Here is a 27,550-nt window from a genome sequence, read left to right as displayed (position 1 = left end):
GTGTCTCCCCAGTTCTCTCACACTGGTTGTTTCTTTCTAACCACCTGAGAATGGCATATTTTTAGTTCTGGGCTCATTTAACTGCTGCCGCCTAATATTGGTCTCTTCTTCCCTATCCAAGTCTTTGTCCCTTCTTGGAACAGACAAGCCTCCTCTGGGTATGCTTCTGAGCCCCAGTTCTGACTTAAAGAATTCTAGTTTTTTCACTTCAAGGGTAAGACCTTTAGCTAACAGACTTCATCTCTTTATATGCCAGTTTTCTCATCTTCAGAAATGGAACTAATAATTTGATCTTCCTTGTGAAATAAAAGAACTGATGTGTGTTAAACATTTAAGACCAAAACTATCATTAGTCATCAGTAAATGCAAATCAGAGCCACAATAAGGACCTACAAGAATAGCTATAGTCAAAAAGTGAGATAAGTGAGTGTTGGTGAGAATGGGAAACGTGGGACACCTGTGCAGGGCCGGTGGGGATGTAAAGCGGTGCAGCCGCTGTGGAGACCAAGTCGGCAGTTCCTCAGATGGTTAAACATAGAGCTACCTGGGACTCATTAATCCCACTGGGGGGGTAGGAATGTGCCCCAAAATGGAAACATATGTCCATGCAAAAGACTAAAATAAGAATGTTTATAGTAGTAACACTCATGATAGCTAAAGGTGGAAATAGTCCTAATATCTACCAACAGGTGAATAAATAAACAAAAATATAGTAACTCTAAACAACGGAATATTACTCAGCCATAACAAGAAATGAGAGAACAGATACGGGCTACGACATGGATAAACCTCGAAAACATTATGTTAAGTAAAGGAAGCCAGACACAAAGGGGTTAAATATATTATTCCATTTACACAAAATGTCCAGAAAATGCAAATCTATAGAGAGTAGATTAGCAGTTGCTTAGGGCCAAAGGAAAGAGGGAAAGAGGGATAATAGCTAAAGGTTATAGGGCTTCTTTTGCAGGTAATGAAAATATTCTAAGTTGACTGTGGTCATGATTACATACCTTTTTAAGTGGGTAGATTATGTGGTATGTGAATTATAGTTTAATAACACTATTTTTAAAAGACCATACTTAGCCAATGATAAATGCTTAAAAAAATGGAAGCTGTTTTCAGCATAACTATTAACAGGGAAGGAAGGAGGGAGGGAGAGAAAGAGGGAAGAAGGAGGGAAGAGAGTTACTTCTGTCTCCAATGCAAATATCCAGCTTTATTTTGAGCTACAGCTTCTGTAGAGCCGTGTTCCCAATGTGTTGTCCCCAGACCACTGCCAGCAGCAACTGTGCTAGAGCATCAGATCCTAGAGCCCCTCCCAGACCTACTGAATCGGACACTCTGGGTGAGATCCAGCAGCCTGTGACTTAACCAGCCCCTCTGGTGACTCTGATGTGCCCTCAGGTTAGAGACTTGCTGCCAAAGAGGATCTACTTGGCCAACTTCATACTGCACCCCTGCTCCTCACTGACCCCATGACACCAGGAAAGTCCCAAAGCTCACTGTGTCCATCTGCTCATTTTCAAATGGGGTGTGACCTCAGGGGCTGCCTGGCCTGCCTGAGCACCTCCCCTAAGGCAGGGCCCAGCCTGCAGGTGCATCTGCCCAACGTACATGACTCCCAACACATGAAAGAAAAATGACACTTTATTGAGGGTTTCAAGGGAGTCGGGGAAGGAGATGTGTATCAGACACTCTATGGGCAAGCTTATAAACTGCTCATTCATGTCTCTGCTTTTTTCTTAAATGTCTTCACCAGCCACTGGGTCTGGGTCCGTTGCCAGGAACCAGGTTTTCCTTCCTGTCCCTTCCCTGTCCCTTAACTCAGCTACCACTTTCTCACTCTTCGCCCACACCCTCAGCTCATCTCTCTACACATTTCTTTTCTCCCAAGCAGACATTCAGGTCCCCCCTTTCTCTTTGTAATTTGCACCCGGAGACCTGTTATTCAGCTTAGTCAACAGAGGCCCCTCATAGGAGGAAACACCCTTCCTGTAAAAATATGAAGAAGTAAAATGAAAAATAATTTCACCATAAAAAATGCTTTCCTTTTCTCAAGACAACAGTCAGGGTGAGAGGGAATGATGTGTCTGAAGCACAGAACACGATGCCTGGTACACGGGAGGCGCCAAATCACCATCACTGTTTATGTCCTAGTCATTTTGGGCAGAGCAAGCACCCCTCCCTCACTCATTCAAAATAAGCCATGAACACAAGTCCCCCAACACCACAATGTGGGCATCGCCTCCTCCAGGCCACTCTTGGGCACAGGAAACAGGAACATTGTCACACAAGGTCAATATCGGGGAGGCCACGACCCAGTGAATCCAGGAGGAATGAGATCAGACAGACTGCAGGAAAGGAGAGAGCTTACAGAGTGCTTGCTAAGGGTGGAGGCAGGGGAGTTTGCATACAGGAGTCAGCAATCACCAGTGGAGCATAATTCTACACATTTTACAGATGGAAGACTGAGGGGTCTTCACCCACCACATCGCCTGCCATAAAACCAGCCACTTCAGGAGCTCTGCAGAAAGGACTTGCTGAGGAAGGTCTTCTTCATGGTGTTCTTCAGCTCCTTGTTCCTGAGGCTGAAGATAATGGGGCTGAGGAAGGGTGTGAGGACTGTGTAGGTGACGCCCATGAGGGTGTCTCCTTCCAGAGACTGGGGACCCTTGGACTTGAGGTAGATCACAGAGGCGAAGCCATAGTGCACGACCACCACGGTGAGGTGGGATGTGCATGTGGAGAAGGCCCTGTGCCGGCCCTCAGAGGAGGGGATCCTCAAGACAGCAGCCACAATGGAGGCATAGGAGAGGAGGATGAGGAGACAGCAGCCCAGCAGGGCTGTGATGCACACCAGGCCCACGCCCTTGGCCACATTTGGTACATTATTTCCACAGGCCAACTTCACAAGAGGTGGTACATGGCAAAAAAAATGGTGGATCTCATTGGGTCCACAGAAGGTGAGGTGAAAAATGGCCGTGGTCACCACCAGCCCCATAACCAAGCCACCTGCCCAAGACCAGGACACCAGGCAGGCACAGCCACGGGGACTCATGAGCACGTTGTAGCGCAGGGGGTGGCAGATGGCCACATAGCGGTCATAGCCCATGACTGTGAGCAGGAAGGAGTGGGTGAAGCCAAACGTGAAGGAGAAGAACATCTGGCTGGCACAGGCTGAGAAGGCAATGGAGTGGTGGGTGGAGAGCAGGTCGGCCAGCATGCGAGGGATGATGGCGAAGGTGTAGAGGATCTCAGAGACAGAGAGGGCGCACAGGAAGAGGTACATGGGCGTGTGGAGGCTGCGCTCACCCCAGATGGTGGTCATGATGAGCAGGTTCCCCAGTAGTGTGAACAGGTACATCAGCAGGATCAGCAGGAAGAACATCAGCTGAAGGTGGGAGAAGGCGGAGAAGCCGATGAGGATGAATTCAGACACGAAGGTGTGATTTAGCCCCAGCATGGCGGTCACACCTGGCATGGGAGAGAGGGAAGACCTCAGCAAGTAGAAACTTGAGGTCTCTAGTGAGCTCGTCCTGGGACGACTTCCCGGAGGAGCCCCTTCACCTCTCCAAGTCGTGGTCAGTTTATCTGCAAACGACATTCATAATAATGGGCTGTGCTTCACGGAGCCCCTTGAGGTTTAAATACGATCATGCATTTAAAATGCTTACCACAAGTCCTGGCGCATAGTAAGAATTCAATAAATAAATAAATAATAATTGTTATTATTACTACTATTTTTAAATTACAGTGGTAGGAACTTGGGGTCTCTATTCAGCCACACCTGGGTGGAGTTGTTAATGAGCAAGGGCTTGCTGCACGGGGTGCACAGCAGCCAGGAGCTCGGGCTCAGGACGAGAGAAAGCTTTTGCATGTACATTCAGTGACAGCAAGGCTCCGATCTGTTTCCCGGATCCAGGGTCGGGGCGTGGTGGTTGGTGGGGGGGGGGGGGGCAGGGGCAGGATTTAAGGGCTTTCAGCACCAGATCTTCCTGGACAGCGGACCCTTCGCCTCTGCAAGAGTCCCCCTGGACAGGTTTAAGTCAGGGTCTAGTAGTTTGTTGGGGGCGAGGGGGGGGGGCGGGACGGGACAGGGAGCAGCTGAGGGCTCACAAACTTTACGCTGAGTGGCGTATCCAAAGTTTAAACTTTGGTCCCGGGGTCTTATTAGAAACAGGATATGGCCCATTTGAGCTGGTTCTGCAGTTACAGAGTCCACAGCTTAGATTTTTTCATTGCTTTTAGCCATTTTTCTAAATAGGAATGAAAATTTTAAAAGAAAGCAACAATTTAGTCTTTTTAAAAATTATGGTGGGATCTTTTATTTTTTATTAATTATTTTTAAAATGTTTTTTTCAGTTACATTTAATATTATTTTGTATTAGTTTCAGGTGTACACCACAGTGGTTAGACAGTCATATACTTTACAAAGTGTCCCCGTGATATTTCCAGTACCCACCTGGCACCACCCATAGTTATTACAATATTATTGACCACATTTTCTATGCCGTACTTCACATGCCCGGGCCTATTCTGCAGCGACCAACTGCACTCCCCAGTTTCCTCATCTGTCTCACCCAGTCCCCCACGCCCCTCCACTCTGGCAACTGTTAGTCTGCTCTGTGTGTCAATGAGTCCATTTCTGTTTTGTTTGTTTGTTTATATTGTTCTTTAGATTCCACATGTGGTGAAATCATATGGCACTTGTCTTTCCCTGACTGATTTATTTCACTTAGCATAATACCCTCTAGGTCCACCCATCTTTATATGGTCAAGTAACATCATGTACCAGAGCTTTCTCATCCACTCGCCTACTGATGGGCACTGGGGCTGCTTTCAAATCTTGGCTATTGTAAACAACAGTGCAGTGAACACAGAGGTGCATATATTCTTTCAAATTAGTGTTCTGGGTTTTTAAGATATGCACCCAGAAGTGGAATCACTGGGTCATAAAGTAGTAGTTCCATTTTTAATTTCTGAGGAACCTCCTTGCCGTTTCCCATATGTGGCTGCACCATATGGTGGGATCTTTAATAATATTTTTTGAATTGGAAAAACCTGGTGCTGGTTGGAGTTTGCCTTTGATGGAAGAATATAGATCCTGTGATCACTGTGCCAAAATATGCTTGAACTCTGAGCCGCCTGCAAGGCTTCCGCAGTAAGTGGTAGCTATTCTCTCCTCACGCAAAAGTCTACATGTTATCCACATAAGTTAAAAAATTTTGAGCCCCAGTCAGTGTGGCTCAGTTAGCTGGGCACTGTCCCGCAAACCAAAAGGTCCCCAGTTGGATTCCCTGTCAGGGCACATGCATGGGCTGTGGGTCCTGTCCCCAGTCAGGCACTTATTACAGGAGACAGCCAATCGATGTTTCTCTCTCACATCGATGTTTCCCTCTCTTTCTCCCCCCCTTCCCCTTTGTCTAAAGTCAAAAATAAAAAACAAAAAACACCTCCTTTAAAAATTTTGTGTTTTTTTTTTAAGATTTTATTTATTTATCTTTAGAGAGGAAGGGAAGGAGAGAGGGAGAGAAACATAGTAGTGCTTTTGCACCGCCGCGAGGGTTTTGTTTAAAACGCTGCTTCAGCAACAACATTGGGTTGGTTCCTGATCTTTTTGAACCTTGGTTTTCTCATCCCTTAAAGGAACTTGGTGGACTAGGTTGTTATGAGGATTAAATAAGATAAACACGTAAGGTGCCTTTCACAGCACCTGCAATAAACGATGGAAATTAAGATTGAGGATGGGCATGAATGACCAGAACTGGATCCTCTTAAAATGTACCAATCTATGATTGTATCTCTCTTTTAACTGGTGCATTTAATACATGTATCTTCTTGGTAATTACTGTTGTTTTGGACTTTAATTCCATCATTTTATTTAACACTTGAGCTAAATGTAAATATATATTAATAAAAATAGCTAATATATACATATACATGTATATTTAACATATACAAACACAAAACTATGCACATATGTGTTTGTTAAACCAAATACCAACACTAAACAAAAATAAAACAAATAGAAAAAAAACCAGTAAGAACACGGGACTTTCATCAAAAAGGACCTGTGTGCAGCCATAAAGGAAGAGTAGTAAATTTCCAAGTGCCACTATTGCAAAGCCCTGTGTTACCTGACCGCACTGCACTGAGACGGGGAATAAGTAAGAGAAGAGACCTGGAAGTTCCTGTGTGTTTGGAACACAATATTGGGCTGACCCCTTTGACAATGGCATAGCAACATGTTACTCACTAGACTCTGAGCTAAACAGAAAATTAAGAAATACCAAGAACAGAGTGATAATGAAAAGTTGAAGCAACTAAATGAAATGGATTTTGCCCTGGAATGGAAAAAGGATATTGGTGGGAAAACCGGACGGAATCTAGGAAGAGCTGCAGCTTGCTGTGCAATGTGGTGCCGGTGCTAACTTCTGGTTCTGATCTGTGGGCTGGCTTCCTGTCAGATGCTGACCTTTCAGGACACTGAGTGAGGGGAGCACAAGAATGTTCGTTATTGGTTTTGCAATATTTGTTAAGTTTAAAAGTAGTTTAAAAAGAAGTTTTAAAAAACAAGGTACCATCCAAAGTAGCACAAAACCTATCAAGTATCTACAATTAATTTAAATAAGTATACACAACACCACCACAGAGAACAATGAAACCTCTAATTAATAGAAAATATAGCAGATGATATAAATAAGTGGATGAAATGGAAAGACAGTATTTCTACATTCGATGTAATATTCTCAAAAATCCATGGTAAACATATTCTAAAATGTCTATGAAAAGCTAATGAGCCATGAATAACTAAGTCAACCTTGAAATGAAGAGTGTGGGGAGGTGGTGGAAACTGTCTCCTGAGAATCAGAGAACTCCTCGGAAGCTTGGAAACAAAGCGGTGTAGGGTTATTGCAAGGACAGGCAGACCAGTGGGTGCTTCAGACACGGAGCCATTCAGACATGGTTAAGGCCATGTCACAGACAAATCAGAAAATGACGAATTGTCCAGAGATGCTGTGGAGGAGAGTGTCTCTTTCTATATATAAAAACAAAATTGGGCTTTTAATTAGAGAGGCTCAAGACGGATTAATAACCTAATTGAAAGATGAAAATATAGCTAATAAAAGAAAGCGTAGTGGGATCTTTGTGATCTAAGAACAGGGAATGAGTTCTTTAAGAAGAAAAAGTCACAAACTATAAACAAATTAATTTCGTTACATCAAAATTACAAATCTCGCCTGGCCAAGTGGCTCTCTTGGTCCCGTGCACTGAAGGCCGTGGGCTTGGGCGCGCAGGAGGCGACTGATGGGTGTTTCTTACATAGATGTCTGCCTCCCTCTGTCTTCCTTCCTCTCTCTCTAAATTCAATAAATATGTCCTCGAGTAAGAGTTAAAAATAAAAATTAAAGTATTAGAAATCATATTAACAAAGAGCACTGTGGGCAATGTGAACAGACGACAGAGAACAAGAACATATTTGCAAAGTTGAATGAGTCCTAGAGATCTGCTGCACACCATAGGCCCGTAGTTAGTGATGTGCTAATGCACACTTAAAAACTTAACAATACAGACGACGATGTTGCGTTGTAATCATCAGGCTTGCTAAGAGGCTGGATTTTAATTATTCCCACCACATAAAATAAATGCTAGTTATGTGACCTGACAAAGGTGCTACCACTACACTAATAATCATATTACAATATACAAATTATTAAATTAAGATGTACACTTTAAATTTACATGGTTATATGTCAAATATATTTCAATTAAAAAACTTTTTAAGGAGGTAGATCTTATATTAAGTGTCATTACCACACAAAAAGTAGAGGGACACAAAAAACCTTTGGAGCCAAGGACATGCTCATTACCTCGATCGTGGCGATGGCATCACAGACATAGGTGTATGTCCAGACCTGTGAAGATGTACACCTTAAATATGTGCAGGTTTTTGTTTACTACGTGCACCTCAGTAACACTGGAAAAACACCACGAGGAGACCGATGTGTAGACTCTACAAGGGATGTCTGTAGACAGAGGGGAAAAGCACTGGAACTGGAAGAGGAAGTGGGCAGAGGGCAGGCTCAGGCGATGGGCAGAAGAGGAAGTGCAGCCGGTGAGTGGGCAGTGAAGGCAGGCAGCTGCTTGTGAGCAGTCAGAGGTATGCAGTTTAAAGCAGCAACGTGGCACCACCTGTCAGAATTACACCTGTCAGAGCAGCAAAAAGTAGAAGGCTGGGTGTTGCAACGGGTTGGCCCAGATGTGAAGATGAGAGAGCTTCAGTCCTCTTGGCAGGTGCCTGGTGGCCAAATGAAGGGAACTCGTGCCCTCCGTCCTGCAAACACCTGAATGAAACGTTCACACAGGTCAGGGAGGGGACACAGTCAAGAACATTCATTTCAGCACTGTCTGTGTTGGCAGAGAGTTGGGGACAATCTGAGAGACACCCCACTATCTGTGGGAGTAGAGAAATAAAATGTGATGGGGGTGCACCATGAAGCCCTAAACAAGCTAAGGGGGAAAGGAGACCTCACATGGCAATATGGGTGGTTCTTACAAACATAGCACTGGCTGAAAAATTAGGAAAAAAATAGGAGTCCCCAGCACAGTATGATGCACCACAGTCACAAGCCAAGGGACACTGAGAGCCCCCAGGAGCTGGAAGAGACAAGGAAGGACCCTCCCCTGGAGCCTCCAGAGGGAGTGTGGCCCCGCCAACACCTTGGGTGTGAGGGCATACATATCTGGTGTTTTAAGCCCCCCAGTTTGTGGTACTTTGCTACAGTAGACACAGGAAACAATCACAGACACACACAACTACACATACACAAACACCCTCAGCGCACTGGAACCTCACACGGATAATGCACACAGGAGCACACGCACGCATGTGACACACCCAGTGTGACCCTTCTGGCTCAAAACCGCCCTCTTCCCTAACCTGGTATGGAGACCACTCCCTGCCTGGGCACCGACCCCGGGCGACTAGGGCTGCTGCTGCTGCTGCTGCTGCGGGAGGAGGCAGCCATAGATGGACTCAGTGTGGGACCAGGAGCCCAGACCAGCTCACCCAGCCTGGGGCCGGATCCTGGGGCCGCAGGCTCCCCTCTCTGCCCTCCTCTTCCCCAAGTTCATTTCTCACCTAGGGCCTCCCTCTGCCCGAGTTCTCCATGGTTTGAATATCCTCCCCTCCAGCTCCCGTAGCTCTTGTCACCTGCTCCTGGAAAATGGCCCTGGAAACAGATGTGCTGCTTGGCTTGCTCTCTGGGGGAGCCTGCCTGCAGCCTGGCCAGGGCCAGAGGTGGGGGAGGCGAGTTTTATCTCTGCAGGTATCCTCCCATGGGTGGGTGCCCACATGCTTCTCCCAGGAGCATAGGCATGTGGGATGTGAGGTCCTCCACAGCCAAGGAAGACAGCAGGGGCCCTGGGGATGCTTCCTTTCTAACTTCCTAACTTGATCCCTCCCTCCTTCTCCTCTCTCCCTCCCTTCTGTCTTTCCTTCCTCCCTTCCATTGCTCCCTCCCTCCTTCCTTCATCCATTCATTAAGTCTTCACTGAGCTCTGGCTAAGGAGCTCTGTCAGGATCTGAGGCCCCAGAGAGAACCCTGCCATCACCCAGCACTGAAAGAGCCCTTAGTCTTGGGAGAGGCAGAGCCGGGTACAGACACCCCCCCTTCTTGTGGTCAGAGCTAGACTGCAGGAGACCCACTGAAGGAAGGCAGACCACCTTCCTAGCAGGGATACTGAAGCTGAGCCTGGGATGGCACTTTCTGCTTCAACCCTGTCTTAGTCTCGCCCTCCTACCCTTTGCCTGCCCCCTTCCCATCTTAGGCAGTGCCAAGCTTCCTTCCTCTGATAAAACCCTCCAAGGGCAGGATGCAGGGGCCCTCAACCCCTTGGGGTCAAGGGAAGGTCAGAGCAATGCAGAAGCTGAAGGAGCCCAGAGTGGGAATCCAGGGATGTGGCCTGGCAAGGGCAGCCGAAGGCTTTCCAGAGAAAGGGTAAACTGCCGTGGGTCTTACCGTGTGGTCTCTCTTGGACAACAGAAGTGTCCAGGATCTTCTGGCCAAACCGGAGAGTTTCTTCTCAATCAAGTTCAACCCTATTCCCGTTGTCCTGAAGACCCAAGCCAGGCAGTCTGACATTAGGATAGTCCTCCCTGTGCTATAGTAAAACATAAATATTTGCTCTTGGGTCTTTGTTCCTGGTTCTTCTTTTAATTGAAATGTAATTGACATGCAACATTGTGTCAATTTCACATGTACACCGTAGTGATTCAGTGCATGTATGCATTGCAAAATGATCACGACACTGCTAGTTATGATCTGTCCTCACTCAAATTGCACAATTTTTTCAGGATTTACTTTCTTAGCAACTTTGAAATTTGAAATATATTGTTATTAATTCTAGTCATCAAATTTTACACTACATCCTTGGGACTTATTTATTTATTTATTTATTTTTCCTTTTAATTTATTTTTTTATTGATTATGCTGTTACAGTTGTTCTATTCCCCCCTTCATTCCCCTCCACCCTACTCCCCGTCCCCATCATTACCCCCCTTTAGTTTATGATCATGTGTCTCAAGACCTTTAGATTCTCTATTTCCCATACTATTCTTGCCCCCCATCTATTTTCTATCTACTGTCTATTTATTTTCTGTACCTTCTCCCCCCTTCTCCTCCTCCCACTCCCCTGTTGCTAACCCTCCTTGAGATCTTCATTTCTATGTTTCCACTCCTGATCTAGCTGTCTTTTTAGTTTGCTTTTGTTTTAGGTGTGGTTGTTAATAAGTGTGAGTTTGTTGTCCTTTCACTGTTTATGTTTTTTTAACTTCTTTTTCTTAGATAAGTCCCTTTAACATTTCATATAAGGGCTTGGTGATGATGAACTCCTTGAATTTGGTCTTATCTGAGAAGCACCTTATCTGTCCTTCCATTCTAAATCAAAACTTTACTGGATAGAGCAATCTTGGTTGTAGGTCTTTGGTTTTCATGATTTGGAATACTTCTTTCCAGCCCCTTCTTGCCTCTAAGGTCTCTTTTGAGAAATCAGCTGACAGTCTGATGGGAACTCCTTTGTAGGGGATTATCCCCTTATCTTTTGCTGCTTCTGGGATTCTCTCCTTCATTTTAATCTTGGCTAATGTAATTATGATGTGCCTTGGTGTGTTTCTTCTTGGGTCCAACTTCTTTGGGACTCTCTGAGCTTCCTGGATTTCCCGGAAGTCTATTTCCTTTGCCAGATTGGGGAAATTCTCCTTTATTATTTGTTCAAATAAGTTTTCCACTGGTGGCTGTGCCTTTCCCCTTCTGGTACCCCTATAATTCAGATGTTGGAGCGTTTAAAGATGTCCTGGAGGTTCCTAAGACTCACCTCATTTCTTTGAATTCTTGCTTCTTGACTCTTTTCTGTTTGGCCATTATTTGCTTTCTTCTGGTCCACTCCATTGATCTGAGTCCCAGTTTCCTTTTCATTGCTATTGGTGTCCTGTGCAATTCCATTCATTTCAATTAGTTTCGCCTTCATATGTTTCTCTAATTTGTGGCTATAATCAACCAGTTCTGTGAGGATCCTGATCACCAGTGTTTTAAACTGCGTCTGGGAGTTTTGCTATTTCTTCATTGCTTAGATTTATAGGCTCTGGGGCTTTGAGATCTTCTTGAGCCATTTTTGGTCTGTTTGCGCCCGTTAAGTATGAGGAGAGGAACCTTGGGCTCCCAGGTCGCTGGGTTGTGATGCTATATGTGGAGGTGGGGTCAGAGTGGGGAAATGGCGGCCCCCTCTGATGTTTCTTGCAGCTGGGTGAAGAGCAGAACCTTAGGTTGTTCACTGGGGCAGGGCCACTTAGGTCGCTGGATTATGATGCTGTATGTGGAGGTGGGGTTAGAGGGGGGAAATGGTGGCGCCCTTCGCCACCGCTTGCCGCTGGGGCTGCTGGCTCTCGTCCAATCGCCCACTCCCTCGCTTGTCTATCCACACACGAATGGGCGACCACAGTCAACCCGCAGCCCTGCTCCCTCACTGTTTCCCCACAATTGCTTGCTGAGTTGCCCACCAGGTCCAACCCTGCGCCTGGATTCCGCATGCCTGAGTCCATCTGACTGAGTTTTCCTGTGCTACCCCACTCTGCCAGCTGCTGGTTTCGCCCCTCTTACTGGTCAGGCTGAAGTATTTGTTGTGATCAGACTTCTGAAAAGTTTAATTTTCTGTGTTCTGACTGTGTTTTCTGTTGCTATTATTGAGTTGTCTCTAAACTTGGTTGTGTGAGGAAGCACGGCGTTTCCACCTATGCCTCCATCTTGGCGGAAGTCCGAGACAGCTCATTTCGAGACTTATTTATTTTATATCTGGAAGTTGTGCTTCTTGATTCCCTTCATCCATTTCATCCAGCCTTCAACCATCTCCCCTCTGGCAAACACCAGTCTGTTCTCTGCAGCTGTGAGTTTAGTTTTGTTTAGTTTGTTCATTTGTTTCCTGTTGTGCTGTGTTTAGATTCCACATATAACTAAAATCATAAGGTGTCTGTCTTTCTCTGTCTGGCTCATTTCAAGCAGCATAATACCCTCAGGGTCCACCTATGTTGCACAACCTATGTTGTGCAAATGGTCACTTTTATTCTTTCTATTTCTGAGTAATATTGTATGCATACACCACATCTTCTTTATTCACTCATCCATTGATGAACGTCTAGGTTGCTTCCATATCTTGGCTATTGTAAATAATGCTGCAAAGAACATTTTTTTCTTTTTTTTTTATTGATTATGCCATTACATTTGTTCTGTTTCCCCCCTATTCCCCTCCACCCTGCATACCCCTCCCCCACCATTCCCCCTTTAGTTCATGAACACGTGTCTCAAGTTCTTTAGATTCTGTATTTCCCCTACTATTCTTACCCTCCCCCTATCTATTTTCTATCTACTGTCTATGCTACTTATTTTCTGTACCTTCTCCCCCCTTCTCCTCCTCCCACTCCCCTGTTGCTAACCCTCCTTGAGATCTTCATTTCTATGTTTCCACTCCTGATCTAGCTGTCCTCTTAATTTGCTTTTGTTTTATGTGTGGTTGTTAATAACTGTGAGTTTGCTGTCCTTTAACTGTTCATCTTTTTTATCTTCTTTTTCTTAAGTAAGTCCCTTTAACATTTCATATATAAGGGCTTGGTGATGATGAACTCCTTGAACTTGACCTTATCTGAGAAGCACTTTATCTGTCCTTCCATTCTAAATGAAAGCTTTGCTGGATAGAACAATCTTGGTTGTAGGTCTTTGGTTTTCATGACTTGGAATACTTCTTTCCAGCCCCTTCTTGCCTGGAAGGTCTCTTTTGAGAAATCAGCTGACAGTCTGATGGGAACTCCTTTGTAGGGGACTATCCCCTTATCTCTTGCTGCTTCTAGGATTCTCTCCTTCATTTTAATCTTGGCTAATGTAATTATGATGTGCCTTGGTGTGTTTCTCCTTGGGTCCACTTTCTTTGGGACTCTCTGAGCTTCCTGGACTTCCTGGAAGTCTATTTCCTTTGCCAGATTGGGGAAGTTCTCCTTTATTATTTGTTCAGATAAGTTTTCCACTTGTTGCTGTTCCTCTTCCCCTTCTGGGACCCCTGTAATTCGGATGTTGGAATGTTTAAAGATGTCCTAAAGGCTCCTAAGCCTCTCCTGATTTCTTTGAACTCTTGTTTCTTCATTCTTTTCTGTTTGCTCATTTTTCTCTTCCTTCTGGTCCACTCCCTTGATTTGAGTCCCAGTTTTCTTCCTATCACTATTGTTTCCCTGTGCCTTTTCCTTCATTTCACTTAGTGTAGCCTTCATTTTTCATCTAATTTGCAACTAAAATCAACCAGTTCTGTGAGCATCCTGATCACCAGTGTTTTGAACTGTGCATCTGATTGGTTGGCTATCTCTTGGTCACTTAAAAGTATTGGCTTTGGGGCTTTGATCTGTTCTTTCGTATGGGCTATTTTTTTTGTCTTGACGCACCTGTTGTGGAGCCTTAAGTGTTCACCAGGGCAGGTCACCCCAGTTGCTGGGTTGTGACACTATGTGTTGGGGTGGGGTCAGAGGGGGGCACTCACTCTGCTCTCTCTCGGACTTCAGTCCCCTCTGCTGCTTCCCACAAGCAAGTTGGGCCCTTCTAGTGCTGGTTCCCGGGTGTGTGGGCTTGTATATGTTTTAGGACCCTGTGGGTCTCTCCAATGAACTCTCCTGTGAGGCTGGGAGTCTCTCCCAGCACCTCAACTTCCTCAAGTTTTTCCAATCATTGCTTTTAGGCTTTATTTCCTGGTGCTGGGGCCCTGAGTTTCACAGTCTGTCTCACTGCCTGTGTTTTCCTAGTTTATCCGTACATGAATGTGTATTTGCGGTCAGCCAACTGCGTTGCATATCTTACTGGGTCTGTTCGTTTCCTCCCCATGCTCAGGTTGCCAACCACCGCTCTTTCCTGCTGCGACCCCTCTCCTCCAGCCACAGATTCCGCCCCTCTTACTGGTCTAGATGAATGGTTGGTTGTCAGACTGCCGTACAGTTCAATTTTCTGTCTGTTCTGGTTGTGTTTTTGTTTCTAAATCTTTGTTGTCCTTAGATCCGGACTTCCAGCCAAGATAGAGGTGTAGGTGGAAACATTGTGCCTCCTTGCACAACCAAGTTTAAAGACAACAAAGTTTTAATTTAAAAAAATGCAAACACAGAAAATTGAACTATACGGAAGTCTGACAATAATGAACCGTTCAGCCAGGCTGGTAAGAGGAGCGGAGACAGCGACTGGTGGAGCGGGGTTGCACAGGAAAAATTGGCCAGACCGACCCAGGAGTGCAGGTGGTGGTTGGCAGATCCCAGGTGTGGGGTTTCGACTGGCAGACCCAGTGAGGGCACAAGGCGGCTGAGTGACTGCGGTCACACATTCGCACGCAGATAAACCAGGCAAAGGAGCGAGCAGTAAGATGGACCGCACCGGCCCCAGCAGTGGGAAGCAGCAGAGGGGACTGCTATTGCCCCTCTTTGACCCCGCCCCCACATACAGAATCACAACCCAGCGACTGAGTTGCCCTGCCCTGGTGAACACCTAGGGCTCTGCCACTCATACCTAACAGGCACAAACAGACCAGGTCATTATGGCTCAAGAAGAACTCAAAGCTCCAGAGCCTATAACTCTAAGCGACCAAGAAATAGCCAACATATCAGATGCACAATTCAAAACACTGGTGATCAGGATGCTCACAGACTGGTTGATTTTAGTCGCACATTAGAGGAACAAATGAAGGCTAAACTAATTGAAATGAAGGGAAATGCACAGGAAACCAATAGTGATGGAAAGGAAACTCAGACTCAAATCAAGGGAGTGGACCAGAAGGAAGAGAAAAAATGACCAAACAGAAAAGAATGAAGAAATAAGAATTTAAAAAAATGAGGAGAGGCTTAGGAACCTCCAGGACATCTTTAAACATTCCAACATCCGAATTACAGGGGTCCCAGAAGGGGAAGAAGAACAGCAACAAGTGGAAAACTTATCTGAACAAATAATAAAGGAGAACTTCCCCAATCTGGCAAAGGAAATAGACTTCCAGGAAGTCCAGGAAGCTCAGAGAGTCCCAAAGAAAGTGGACCCAAGGAGGAACACACCAAGGCACATCATAATTACATTAGCCAAGATTAAAATGAAGGAGAGAATTCTAGAAGCAGCAAGAGATAAGGATACAGTGACCTACAAAGGAGTTCCCATCAGACTGTCAGCTGATTTCTCAAAAGAGGCCTTCCAGGCAAGAAGGGGCTGGAAAGAAGTAGTCCAAGTCATGAAAGGCAAGGACCTACAACCAAGATTGTTCTATCCAGCAAAGCTTTCATTTAGAATGGAAGGGCAGATAAAGTGCTTCACAGATAAGGTCAAGTTCAAGGAGTTCATCATCACCAAGCCCTTATTATATGAAATGTTAAAAGGACTTTTATAAGAAAAAGAAAATAAAAAAGATGAACAGTGAAAGGACAGCAAACTCACAGTTATTAACAACCACACCCAAAACAAAAACAAACTAAGAGAACAGATAGATCAGGAGCAGAACTATAGAAATGGAGATCACATGGAGGGTTAGCAACAGGGGAGTGGGAGGAGGAGAAGGGGGGAGAAGGTACAGGGAATAAGTAGCATAGAAGGTGGGTAGAAAATAGATAGGGGGAGGGCAAGAGTAGTATGGGAAATATAGAATCTAAAGAACTTGAGACACGTGGACATAAACTAAACGGGGGAACAGTGGGGGAGGGGTACGTAGGGTGGAGGGGAATGAAGGGGGGAAATAGGACAACTGTAATGGCATAATCAATAAAATATATTTTTTTAAAATCTTTGTTGTCCTTAAATTTGGTTGTCCAAGGAGGTACAGTGTTTCCACCTACTCCTCCATCTTGGTCAGAAGTCTCCAATTAATAAAATCTTTAAAAAAAAAAATCTCACTCAAACATCCTGTTCTGAACCTCTTAACAGTTGCCCCTGGCACTGCATCTAGTCACATCTTACAACACTCCACAGTAAGGTTAGATTAAAGTCAGTTTCCCACAGAGTTTGATGGTCTGAGGCTGGATCTCTCTCTGACAGATTAGAGGAGAAAACCATTCCCCACGACTACCTTCTGCCTAGACTCCAGTGGGATGCTAGGTTGAAGTATGATTTATGTTGAGAATTAAAATACTTTACAAGTAGCCCTGGCTGGTGTAGCTCAGTGGATTGAGGGCGGGCCTGCAAACCAAAGGATCGAGGTTCGGTTCCCAGTCAGGACACATGCCTGGGTTGCAGCCCAGTCTCCAGCAGGGGACTCGCAAGAGGCAACTATACATTGATGTTTCTCTCCTTCTCTCCTTCCCCTCTAAAGATAAATAAATAAAATATTTTTAAAAATAAAAAATAAAATACTTTGCAAGCTTAGCTGAGGTTCCTTTGTTGTAGGGCATGGAAGCTAATGGGGTCAGAGGAGCACCCCACCCCCTCCTGGGGTCAGATCATGACATTGGACTCCAGCCTGTGGCTGGAGATTAAAGGTCTTCTTTGCCCAACCCCTTGTCTCACCTGCTTCCTGGAGTTTGCGTGCAGGTTTGGGCCCAAGGACCTTGACCTTCTGCGCTGTCCTTCAGCATGCACCTGCCTCCAGCCCAGGTAGCAACCAGCTCTGCTCAGAGCTGTCTCCACCTTGCACTGTTATTCGCCCCCAGCCCTTGAAAGGAAACTTTCCCTTCCAAACTTCGTGTATCTCTCTTCCTTCCTTGTTCAACACAGGGACCAAGATCTCTAGATGGATGGCTCTCTCTGTCTCTTTCCCTGACTTGGTGTCCCCACCCGTGAGGAGCAGGCAGGTTCATGGAGCCATAAAAACAAATACAGCAGTGCCCCCCTTATCCAGGGGGATATGTTCCAAGAACCTGAGCAGATGCCAGAAACTGCATAGAGTACTGATTCACATATACAGGCATCCTGTTGGATGGGGCTTCACGGTTGTTGCGTTTTTACAAATCGAAGGCTAAGCTGATCAGCACTCAGATGTACCGTGTGCTAGAGGCAGTCTAGAGGGTAGTGTGTGTCCACAACTGTGGGCAGAAAATCGTGTCTGGCGGGGCTGCGAGTCACACCATTTGCTGCCAGGGGCCTGGGCCTTCTCCCCCATCATTTCATTTGACGATGTGCCATCCAGAGACATACACTGAGACCCTTTCCATTTCCTCAGTGGCCTTGCCAAGGTCCTCGTGGGCACCGATACCTTCGATACTTTTCTAATTTCTTTTGCATACATGAGTTTTATGGGCACCCCAGAGAATATGGATTTGACCCTTCTGCCCCGGCTGCCACTAAGGAGCAGCAGCCATGGCTCTCTGCTACCCCATGACTGTGGGCCTCAACAAGGTCCTCAAAGTGACAAAGAACGTGAGCAAGCCGACGCACAGCCTCCGCGGGCACCTAAGCCAGCACACCAACACGTGAGGGAAGGATCTGAGAGGTGTGTGGCTTTGCCCCCTACGAGTGGTATGCCATGGAGCTGCTCGAGGTCTCTAAGGACAAGAGGGCCCTGAAGTTCATCAAGAAAAGCATGGCAACGCACATCCATGCCAAGAGGAAGAGAGAGGAGCTGGGCAATGTCCTTGCAGCCTTGAGGGAGGCAGCAGCCAAGAAGGACGGAGCCCCATGGCCTCTGTGTAATAAAACCTGTTCAGAAAAAAAAAAGAATATGGATTTGAGAAGGCAGTCACTCAAAATAGGTAGCCTGAGGAGGCTGGGCTATTTCTGGTGATTTTTCATTCAGAAGAGAGTCTCTGAAGATTAGTAACGTTATTTTGTATTGTACACGTATGTCCATGCTAAAAAAAAATCTCACATCCCCTTTTCCCACAAGATGATAAAGGACTTTTTAAAGAATCCTCACCTGAGGATACATTCATTGATTTTAGGGAGAAAGAAAGGAGGGGAAAGAGAGAGAAACATTGATGTGAGAGAAGCATCCATCGGTTGCCTCCCAGATGCGCCCCAAATGGGTATTGAACCCACAACCTTTTGGTGTACAGAACAGGGCTCCAACCAGCTGACCCACTCGGCCAGGGTGAAAGAAGGACTTAAATTACCTGACACAATTGTTTGAATTTAGAGTCTGTGGAAAGTTAAATTATCCACCAAAGTGCTTTCCACTTTCCTGGAATTTAGAGTTGAAAACTGTATCTCCCAGGACAATTCCGATCCCAAGGGCCCTAGCTCCCACGGTTGTTCATTTTCTCTCTGACGAAAAATAAAGGGTGGAGAGATAAAAAGGAGCTTTCTGATGCAACACTGTGCCCTAGAGCAAAATCGCCTCTATCCTTAGGCAATTTTGTCAGTCAGCTCACACACCAAGGCAAGATTCTCCGAAGGTGCTGGATTCCAGGCAGGCTTTAACAAGATGCCCCAGGACAAGAATTGAAGTGTGTGTAGGTGCCAAGGGGTTCTCTCAGACACCAGCACACAGAGGTGAGAGTCTGGCACCCCTCTGCTTGTGGGGCTGGCTGGGTTCTGGGCATGATTAGAGAGGAGGTATTGGTGGCAAGAGAGCCCCAGGAACTGATGGTTTTAACATTCATTTTCATAAATACACTGAGTTTGACTATATGCAGGCATTAGGAGTAAGAGCTATTGTACATTGTTCTTAATCCTGCCCAGCTTGCGGGTGGGCATCTGATCATTTGTTTTATCTCAGCTGATCAGCACTGCCAAGAGCCTGAGCATGCCAGGGGAGGTCACCTGTTTTAAAGTGCAGACTTGAACTTGCACAGAAGCTGCCAACCTGGGAAGATCATTGCTGAGAGATTGAACTTAGGATATGCTCCCTGGCAGAGCACAGAGATGCCTTCAGCAGCCTGCCAGGGACAGTCTTAAACAAGATCCCCCTGAAGCAGCTTCAGGGATAAGATCAGGTCAGCTTGGAGGGCGAGAGCTGAGGGTGCCAGGTCCCCCGGGGCCATTGGAGGAGGGAGAACTTGTGACTTGGAACTGGTCAGAGTGGTTGAAGCTCTGACAGTCAACCCCTTTATCACCTGAGACTCATCATCACACTAAAGTGTTTTCCTCACAATTTTAGTCATTCAGAAAATGGTTATGAAGTGCTTGCTATGTGGTTGGGAGGGAGGGTCGAATAGACAATAAAAGCAAAAGTGTTTTGTGAGTTGGGCTCTCGAGTCACTCATTTGATTACCCAGCTCATCAAGAGAGGCAAAAGAGGGCCGGCAGAGGATGTTGAATGGGCCAGAGGCACTTCTGCTTCTATGGACTTCTTCCTCCATAAGCAAATAACATTAAAATTATATTTTATAGCTTGTTGTTGGCATAAAGACACATGTACTCCAGATTGGATAGGCTCGCTTTTTTTCTTTTGAATTTAAAAGAAATCAAAACATTTCCGTGGCCTTCCTAAGTCTGAAGGAGGAAGGACTCATTCTCACTGTGTCCTAGTGAGAGGTGCTGTGAGGTTTTTACTGGCAACAGGGAGTCATCCAAGCCCAATGCCTCTTCTCTCATCTCTCATTTTCAAGCAAAGGGCATCAGATCTGAAATGCAAGCAGCAGTGAGGAAAACAAGAAAAGGAAGAGTTTTGAAAGTCAACTCAGAAAACTGGCTGGAGGGCTTCTTCCACTAGAGTGTGAAGGGGCAGGTCTAGGACAAGGAGAAAACAAACTCTAGGCCAAGACTCGTCTCTGTCCAGCCCTGCCTGCCTGACTGGGAACGTGGGTTTAGTGGAGGGAACTGTCTTGTCCCTAAAATTTCCTGAAGGAAGAATATGGGCAAAGCCCAAGACAAACCACAACAAGGTGGGTCACAGCCCTGTTGGAGAAGCTGTTTACAGGGACCCCAAAACCTGGTGGGTTGGGGGGGAGGCAAGAGATGTGCTGCTCTGTGGATTCACCATTACCAGAGGGACCACCTGATAATTCTGGAAGGGAAGGTGAGGTCAAGGAAACCCAGCCCTGAGTGTGTGAAGGAAGGATGGGGGCCTTTTATGGGTAAGACATTGGAGAGATGCTGTATAGTGTGCAGAGCCAAAGGATATGAAGTGCCAGAGTTGGTGGTGTTAAGTTCACATCATGTTCCAGAGCAGTTGACACTCCTTGGAGGTAAACCAGAGTTGACCTACGTGGTATTTCTCAAGGCAGGGACTGAGTGGCCATTGGCCAATCAGCTGAGATGACCACCATGCCAGAGTTGGGTGAGTGACCAGTAGGAGTGCCGGGGCAAGAACATCCAAAAGAACCCTAGACCCCTTAACTGGTGAGGTGGCTTTTGTCCCAGGCCAGGCAGTAAGACAGCAATCCAGTCAAGGAGATAAATATAATGTGATTGGGGCAGGAAAACCAAGGGTTTACTTGGGATAGCAGGGCCTGAATAATCCATTATCTTTGGCTGGAAAGTAAAATATGAAGGGCAATGCAGGAACCCTGAAGTTATACCAGCTTTTGTCTAAAAATTGAGCCCACCATTTGTTTGCTGGGTGATCTTGGGTTAATGTATGAGTTTTCTGTGGCTGCTGTAACAAAGCACCACAATCTGGGTGACTTTTTTAAAAATAGGAATTTATTCTCTCCTTGTTCTGGAGGCCAGAAGTCTGAGATCAAGGTGTGAACAAAGTCAATGCCTTCTGGAGGCTCTGAGGGAGAACCTGTCTGAGGACTCCAAGTCTGGTGGCTCTGGCAGTCCTTGGTGTTCCCTGGCTCGCAGCTGGGTGACTTCAATCTCCACCTCTGTCTTCACGTGACCACCTTCTTTGTTTCTGTGTGTGGCCTCTCCTCTTCTCATAAGGACACTGGCCATAGGATTTGGGGCTAAATCACAAATCCAGGATAATTTCATTTCAAGATCCTTGACTAATCTCATCTGCAAAGACCCTCTTCCAAATAAGGTCACAGTCACTGGTACCAAGTTAACACAAAACTGGGGACAACACTATTCATTTAATCCAGTATAGTCATTTACTACACTTCTTTCAGTCTCTGTTCCATCTCCCATACAAGACAGAGAATAACACCTACTGGTAAGAGTCAAGTGAAAAAAAATGCCTGTAAAATACTTCAGATTATCTCACCCAAAATGTCAATAGTGCCAAGGTCGAGAAACCCATCAACTGAATTCCATCAGCCATTCTCTAATCTTAGCTTGGTGCCTGGTATATAGTAAATGCTTAATAGAAATCTGATCTCTTTTCTTCCCTTTAAATGGGGAGGGGCAGATGGGGATAAGGGTCAAAAGAACCAAGTACATTGTCCACTTGGAAATTTTTTGACAAGGTCCAGTGGGACTGTTTGACTATGAGTTGGCCCCAAAGGATAATGATTAAAAAACAAGCCTTCTATGCACAGAGATGTGGAGACAATGCAATTGTCCAGGGATTTAGGTTTGGACTAGTTTTATTTATACTTCCTTTTAAATATGTCTGGAAATTCAACTTCACAGATTAGTCTCTAGGCATGTATGGGACATGACACTGAACAACCACATCAGTGGACTCAAGAGACCTTCCAGAAGCCTCCCATTAAGGTCAGAGGAAGGTGTGGGAGTTCAGTTGAAAGATTTCTCAACCTTGGTGCTATTGAAATGTGCAGCTGTATAATTCTCTGTGTTGGGGGCCATCTTGTGCATTGTAGGGTGTTCAGCAGCATCCCTGGCCTCCACTCACGAGATGCCAGTAACACCTCCAACTGTGACAACCAAGAGTGCCTCCAGAGATTGCAAATATCTCCTGGGCAGGGAAAAGGACAAAAGCACCTCTAGTTGAGACCCACTGCGTTAAGCTAGTAGCAGGGGGATTGTCATGTAGAAGAACATTACTGAGAATGAACTTAAATTGGTAAATTTTTGCCATATAACTGGACAAGAGTTATAATGTTGACTAACATCAACAAAAAAAGCTAATGTGTATTGAGCAGTCTTATTAAATTCCAGACACCGAGCTAAGCACCCAACATGCATTGTCCAGCCATATGAAGGGGTTCCAGAAGTCACCCACCTGATCTTTTCTAATGTTTACATTTCTTCTACAATATGAATAATAGTTGTGAACCTAACAAAATTACCATACAGTTGTCACTGTGCTAAGCTTTTAAATTCATTGTCTCATTTAATGTTCATAGCTGTTCCTATGAAGAAGGTCTCATTTATCCCAATAGACAGATGAGGAAACTGAGCTCCAGAAAGGTTAAATAACCTGCCCAAGGTCACAAAGTCCCAAAGATATGATGAAGCTGAATTGACATTCAACTCTTGCTCTAAGCCCATCCAGAGTGTGTTCTCTTAATTATATGCCATACAATCCACACACACCACATTCCTTCTCCTTGGAATGACCTTTCTTTCTCTACACACCTAGAAAATAACCCCACCTGACTTTCAAAACTCACAGCAACGGTCCCCTCTTCTGCAAAGCACTTTCTGACACCCTCCAAGCAAGTTGGGGGTGAGGCCCCTAGAAACCCCCAGCATAATATACACTGTCCTAAAAGGGTTTGCTTACCTACTTGTACCTCCTATCAAACTCTAAGTTCTTTAGGGGCAATGCTAAGAGGTCTTTGTACCTCCAGCTCATATGTCATGGATTGAATAAGACAGGTGCTACCTCATAAAGCTCTCCATTCAACCATAATTGGCCTGTCTGGCTTCCACCCACAGCTAGACACAGACAGCTGGACCTTCTCTGTCCTTTAACAGCTAGATTCTGAGGGCAGCTGTCTTCTGTCCAGAGCTGCTGTCCTCAGCCACATCATGTTTTCTCTAGTAAGTTCCTAAAAGATCACTCTGTTTCTTTAGAAAAAGAACAAAATAGAAAAGAACATCTATTTCTATGAAAAAGTATATAGCTTATTTGTTTCTTTGTTTCTTGTGTTTCATGAGAGCAGGGGCTTTGTCCATCTTTTTCCCCACTGTGTAGCTTATGGCTCCTTCAGAGACTGGTACTTAGGAGGGGCTGAATTAATTTTCACTGAATGAATGGTTGGGGGTGGGATAATAACAGGCCTTTGTGTGATGAAAAATCAGAATAGGCAGTGATTTAAGGGGCAGACTTTAGGGCGGCATTGACATTGGTGAAACAGAGAGAGAGAGAGAGACAGAGCGAAGGGACAGTCAGCAGTTATGCAAGGAAAGGACCCTTAACCAAGTTTCATGATTAGAAGGAGCCAAGTCGGAAAAGATAAAAGATAGTCAAAGTAAGTAAAACCAATGATTTGGGCACCAGAGGGTCTTTTTCTTTTTTTAACCCTACCCAAGGACATGTGTTTTCATTGCTTTTAGAGAGAAAAGAAAGGAGAGATGGAAACATCAGTGTGAGAGATTTATGGTTGGTTGCCTTCTGCATGTGCCCAGACCTGGGACTGTACAAGCCCAGACGGGGATCGAACCCACAATCCTTCAGTTATGGGATGACACTCCAACCAACTGAGCCACACCATTCAGAGAAGATATTGAGTAGACACTGACCCAACATTGACCCTTCCTGGTCTCTGAGCAGCCCACCTCCTTTGGACATCTGGTAAAGCAAAGCTGTTCAAGGTCTATGCAAGGTTGAATCCTCCTGGTCTTAAAATGCTGGCTTCTCTATGCTTATCTGTACACATCTCTGTTCTTCCCCCATTGATGATGGCAACAGACCACTTTGGCCCAGAAGTTATCAGAAGTTGAAGATGATGTGTGTAAATAATATTCCAGGGCTATCTGCAAGGTGATGTTGAAGGTAAGAAGGTCACATATAAGTATTCTTAGTTAGGCACAGGCAGTCAGTCCATCCTGATCCTTCATCTTTGTCCACTGCATTCATTCAGCAGATTTTTATTGAGCACTTAATACTCTCCACTCCTACCCTATGAAGTTAAGCCTCAAAATGACATCTAATATTCTGGAAAACTTGCCATCCACCACCCCAGACCATTTGGTCCCAACCTCTGTCACTCATATGCCCCTTTACTGTATAGATGCCTTGAGTTCACATCCTAAATATCCCACCTGTGACTCTTTCCAGACATTGGCCCTCCCAATGAATTTGGAAATGAGAATTTCCTCATGGTTTTACATTTGATCCGTCTCCATCACCCCCTGTCATTTGACAAAGTCTCCCTACTTCAAATTCTAGTCTATTCAGAATCCTCCCTCTGCTTTGTCCCCAGGGTGTCTGGAACGATGTGTATTCCAATATTCCACTGGGGGTGATTTGCACTCTGTGGCTTGGGGACTCACAGTTTAACTGCAAGTACTAATGAATAGTGCTTGCCTGGAGGGTGAAGGCAAGAATTTTACAAAAAAAAATGGGAAGAGCAGGGCATCATTTAGCTGTTTTCCATCTCCTGGCCAGGTCAGGCACCATGAATCAGTCATGGTACTTCTTTTCCTACTGAGACTGTATGTGCTCATCATCCTTCTCAGGAGATTCCAGCAGTCCCTGTCTAATGGTTGCAGTTGGCACGTAAGGTGAAGCTACCCCGCACTGAGACTTCTTGCCAAATATTCAGTTCTCTCTGCAGATGAATGATGTCTCCCAGAGGATGGGGGAATCAAATCAATCAGTGACCTCAGACTTCACTCTCATGGGGCTCTTCAGCCACTCAGGGCCACATATGGTCCTATTTTCCCTCGTGGTAGTCATATTCACAATGGGCCTTCTGGGCAACGCCATCCTGCTCTTCCTGATCCAGACAAACTCCAGGCTCCACACACCCATGTACTTTCTGCTCAGCCAACTGTCCCTGTTGGATGTTGGCTTCCCCCTGGTCACCATCCCCAAGATGGCGGCTGACTTCCTCCAGGGAGAGAGTTCCATCTCTTTTGGGGGCTGTGCAGCTCAGATGTTCTTCCTGATGTTGTTGGGTGTCGCTGAGGGCGTTCTGCTGTCTCTTATGTCTTACGACCGCTACGTTGCTGTGTGCCACCTCCTCCATTATCCTGTGCTCATGAGACGTCAGGTGTGCCTGCTCATGGTGGGTACCTCCTGGACGTCAGGTGTACTTGTGGCCTCCATCCAGACCTCCATCACTCTGCACTTCCCCTACTGTGCCTCCCGCATCGTGGACCACTTCTTCTGTGAGCTGCCTGCTCTGCTGAAGCTCTCCTGTGCAGACACCTCTGCCTATGAGTTGGCGCTGTCCATCTCTGGGGTGCTGATCTTGCTGCTGCCCCTGTCCCTCATCGCCACCTCCTACGGCCACGTGTTGGGGGCCGTTCTCCGCATGCGCTCGGAGGAGGCCCGACAGAAGGCCTTCACCACCTGCTCCTCGCACATCACTGTGGTGGGGCTTTTTTATGGGGCAGCCGTGTTCATGTACATGGTGCCAGGAACATACCACAGCCCACAGCAGGATAATGTGGTCTCCCTCTTCTACAGTCTTGTCACCCCCACACTCAACCCCCTCATCTATAGCCTGAGGAACCAAGAAGTTCGAGTGGCTTTGGTCAAGGTCCTTGGCAGAAGTAGTTTCAGATCAAAGAGAAGACCCTACAGGGGACGCTGAGTTGGCCAGGGGACCCTCCTTTACATCTAAGACCTCTCTTTCATTTGCAGTCCATGTGGGGCAAGGCGTACTGCAGTCAGCTCCCTTCCTCCTCCGAGACTCACTTTTTCTGTTGTGGATTTGTAGGACAAAAACAGAGTGATCTCAGTCGCTTAGAAAGTAGGAGGGGTTGGGTTATTTAGTCCTAAGTAGAAGGAAATTTTTACTATAAGAAGGACAATCCAACGTCAGAGATGGGTCACAGCTCATGGATATTTTGGCCACCTGGTAGTGTTGGGCCTTACAGTCATTCTTATACATTTCTGCACAGTGAGTGAAGTGTTTGAGATCCAATCCTCAGAATCCAAGCAAGAAGGAGGACTCAGGGGGTGGTGCTCCGGCAGTGACACTGGTACTATCTTTGCTTGTGCTGGTTCTTAGCAGTGTCTTTGTCTGAGTCACATTTAGGTTTTACAACAGTGGAAGATTGTCGCCAGAGATGCCCCTGATTAGACAGCCCAGGCGTGTGTTACTTTTGCTGTCTCAACCACCACAGAGCAGACAGGTCACTCTTGAATGATTCGTCAGGGTGATGTATGATTAGATGTTGCCATTTGTAAGCTTCTGGTATCAGCACCAACCGGAACAAGAGTTAAGATTACTCAAGTAAGCATTTCCAGGGAAATGATCTATCCTTGTTCTTTATCTTTGCAGAGATGTTTATCTAATGAATCTTTGGATTAAGAATCACAGCCATTTCTGTTCATACAAAAGCTCAGTTGGCATGCCATCCTAAGCATTTTTTTAAAATCTTCACCCAAGGACATTTTAAAATTACTTTTAGAGAGAGAGAGGAAGGGCTAGAGAAAGGGCTAAAGAGCAATGCTAGAATCATCAATTGATTGCCTCTCGTACACACCTGGACCAGGGACCACATGCTCCCAATGGGGAATTCAGTGCCTCCCAAAGGCACTCAGGTGGGAGACTGATCCCAGGTATGTGCCCTGACCAGGAATTGAACCTGAAACCTTCTGGTACGGGATGATGCTCCAGCCAGCTGAGCCACACCAGCCAGAGCCAGCTGGATTTACTTTTTAGACATTTCATGGACATTGCAGAGAAAGCCACATTCAGAGGGGAAAATGAAGAGCCTGGTTGCCACTCCTCCTCTTCCCTCCTCTACACCGTCGCCCTGTCAGGAGGCCTGGGTCACTCACCTCCCCCCCTCTTCTTCCTGCGAACACACAGTTGAGATGTCTAGAAGATGAACTGCTTCATCTTAAAGTGTGCATGCTTTTCATTTAACAGATATTCCCAAATTACCCTGCAAAGATTGCCATCCATGGATGGGAGTTTTCACTTTCCCAAATACGTCACCGTTTTGAATGATAAAACTTCACATTTTTGTCAGTTTTCTGGAGGAAAACTATATTTCTTTATTGTATTACTTTTAATATATCCCTGATTTTTAGTGAGGACACACATCTTTTCATAAGTTTATTAGATGTTCAAATTTTCTTGACTATGGATTTCTTGTAAAAAGTATGCAGAACAAATCATGAAAATACTAATCATAAAAAAGTTGGT

At 45.7% G+C, this 27,550-nt stretch overlaps 2 protein-coding genes and 1 pseudogene across 2 annotated transcripts; 2 read left to right on the top strand and 1 right to left on the bottom strand.

Moving 5' to 3' along the window:
• Positions 1 to 2,515: 2,515 nt before the first annotated feature.
• On the bottom strand, positions 2,516 to 3,481 carry LOC119046875 (olfactory receptor 10H1-like). Its single transcript, XM_037142140.2, has one exon. The coding sequence runs from the start codon at positions 3,479 to 3,481 to the stop codon at positions 2,516 to 2,518; it is 966 nt and encodes a 321-aa protein (XP_036998035.2).
• Positions 3,482 to 17,843: 14,362 nt separating this feature from the next.
• On the top strand, positions 17,844 to 18,267 carry LOC119046754 (60S ribosomal protein L36-like; annotated as a pseudogene).
• A 6,733-nt stretch (positions 18,268 to 25,000) lies between these two features.
• Positions 25,001 to 26,110, top strand: LOC119046755 (olfactory receptor 2Z1-like). Its single transcript, XM_037141879.2, is given in 3 exon segments — positions 25,001 to 25,977; positions 25,979 to 26,037; positions 26,040 to 26,110. Coding segments are annotated over 3 exon segments (1,107 nt in total).
• The last annotated feature ends 1,440 nt before the right edge of the window (positions 26,111 to 27,550 follow it).

The sequence above is a fragment of the Artibeus jamaicensis genome, unplaced genomic scaffold (genome assembly GCF_021234435.1).
Source record: "Artibeus jamaicensis isolate MK-2021 breed Jamaican fruit bat unplaced genomic scaffold, CSHL_Jam_final contig_477, whole genome shotgun sequence".
NCBI lineage: Eukaryota > Metazoa > Chordata > Mammalia > Chiroptera > Phyllostomidae > Artibeus > Artibeus jamaicensis.
Note: the sequence above shows the minus strand (reverse complement) of the source record. Positions and strands in the feature narration are given on the sequence as shown.

Excerpts from the sequence above, each read along its gene's own strand:
- LOC119046875 (XM_037142140.2), bottom strand. The coding sequence starts at position 3,481 with ATGCCAGGTGTGACCGCCATGCTGGGGCTAAATCACACCTTCGTGTCT.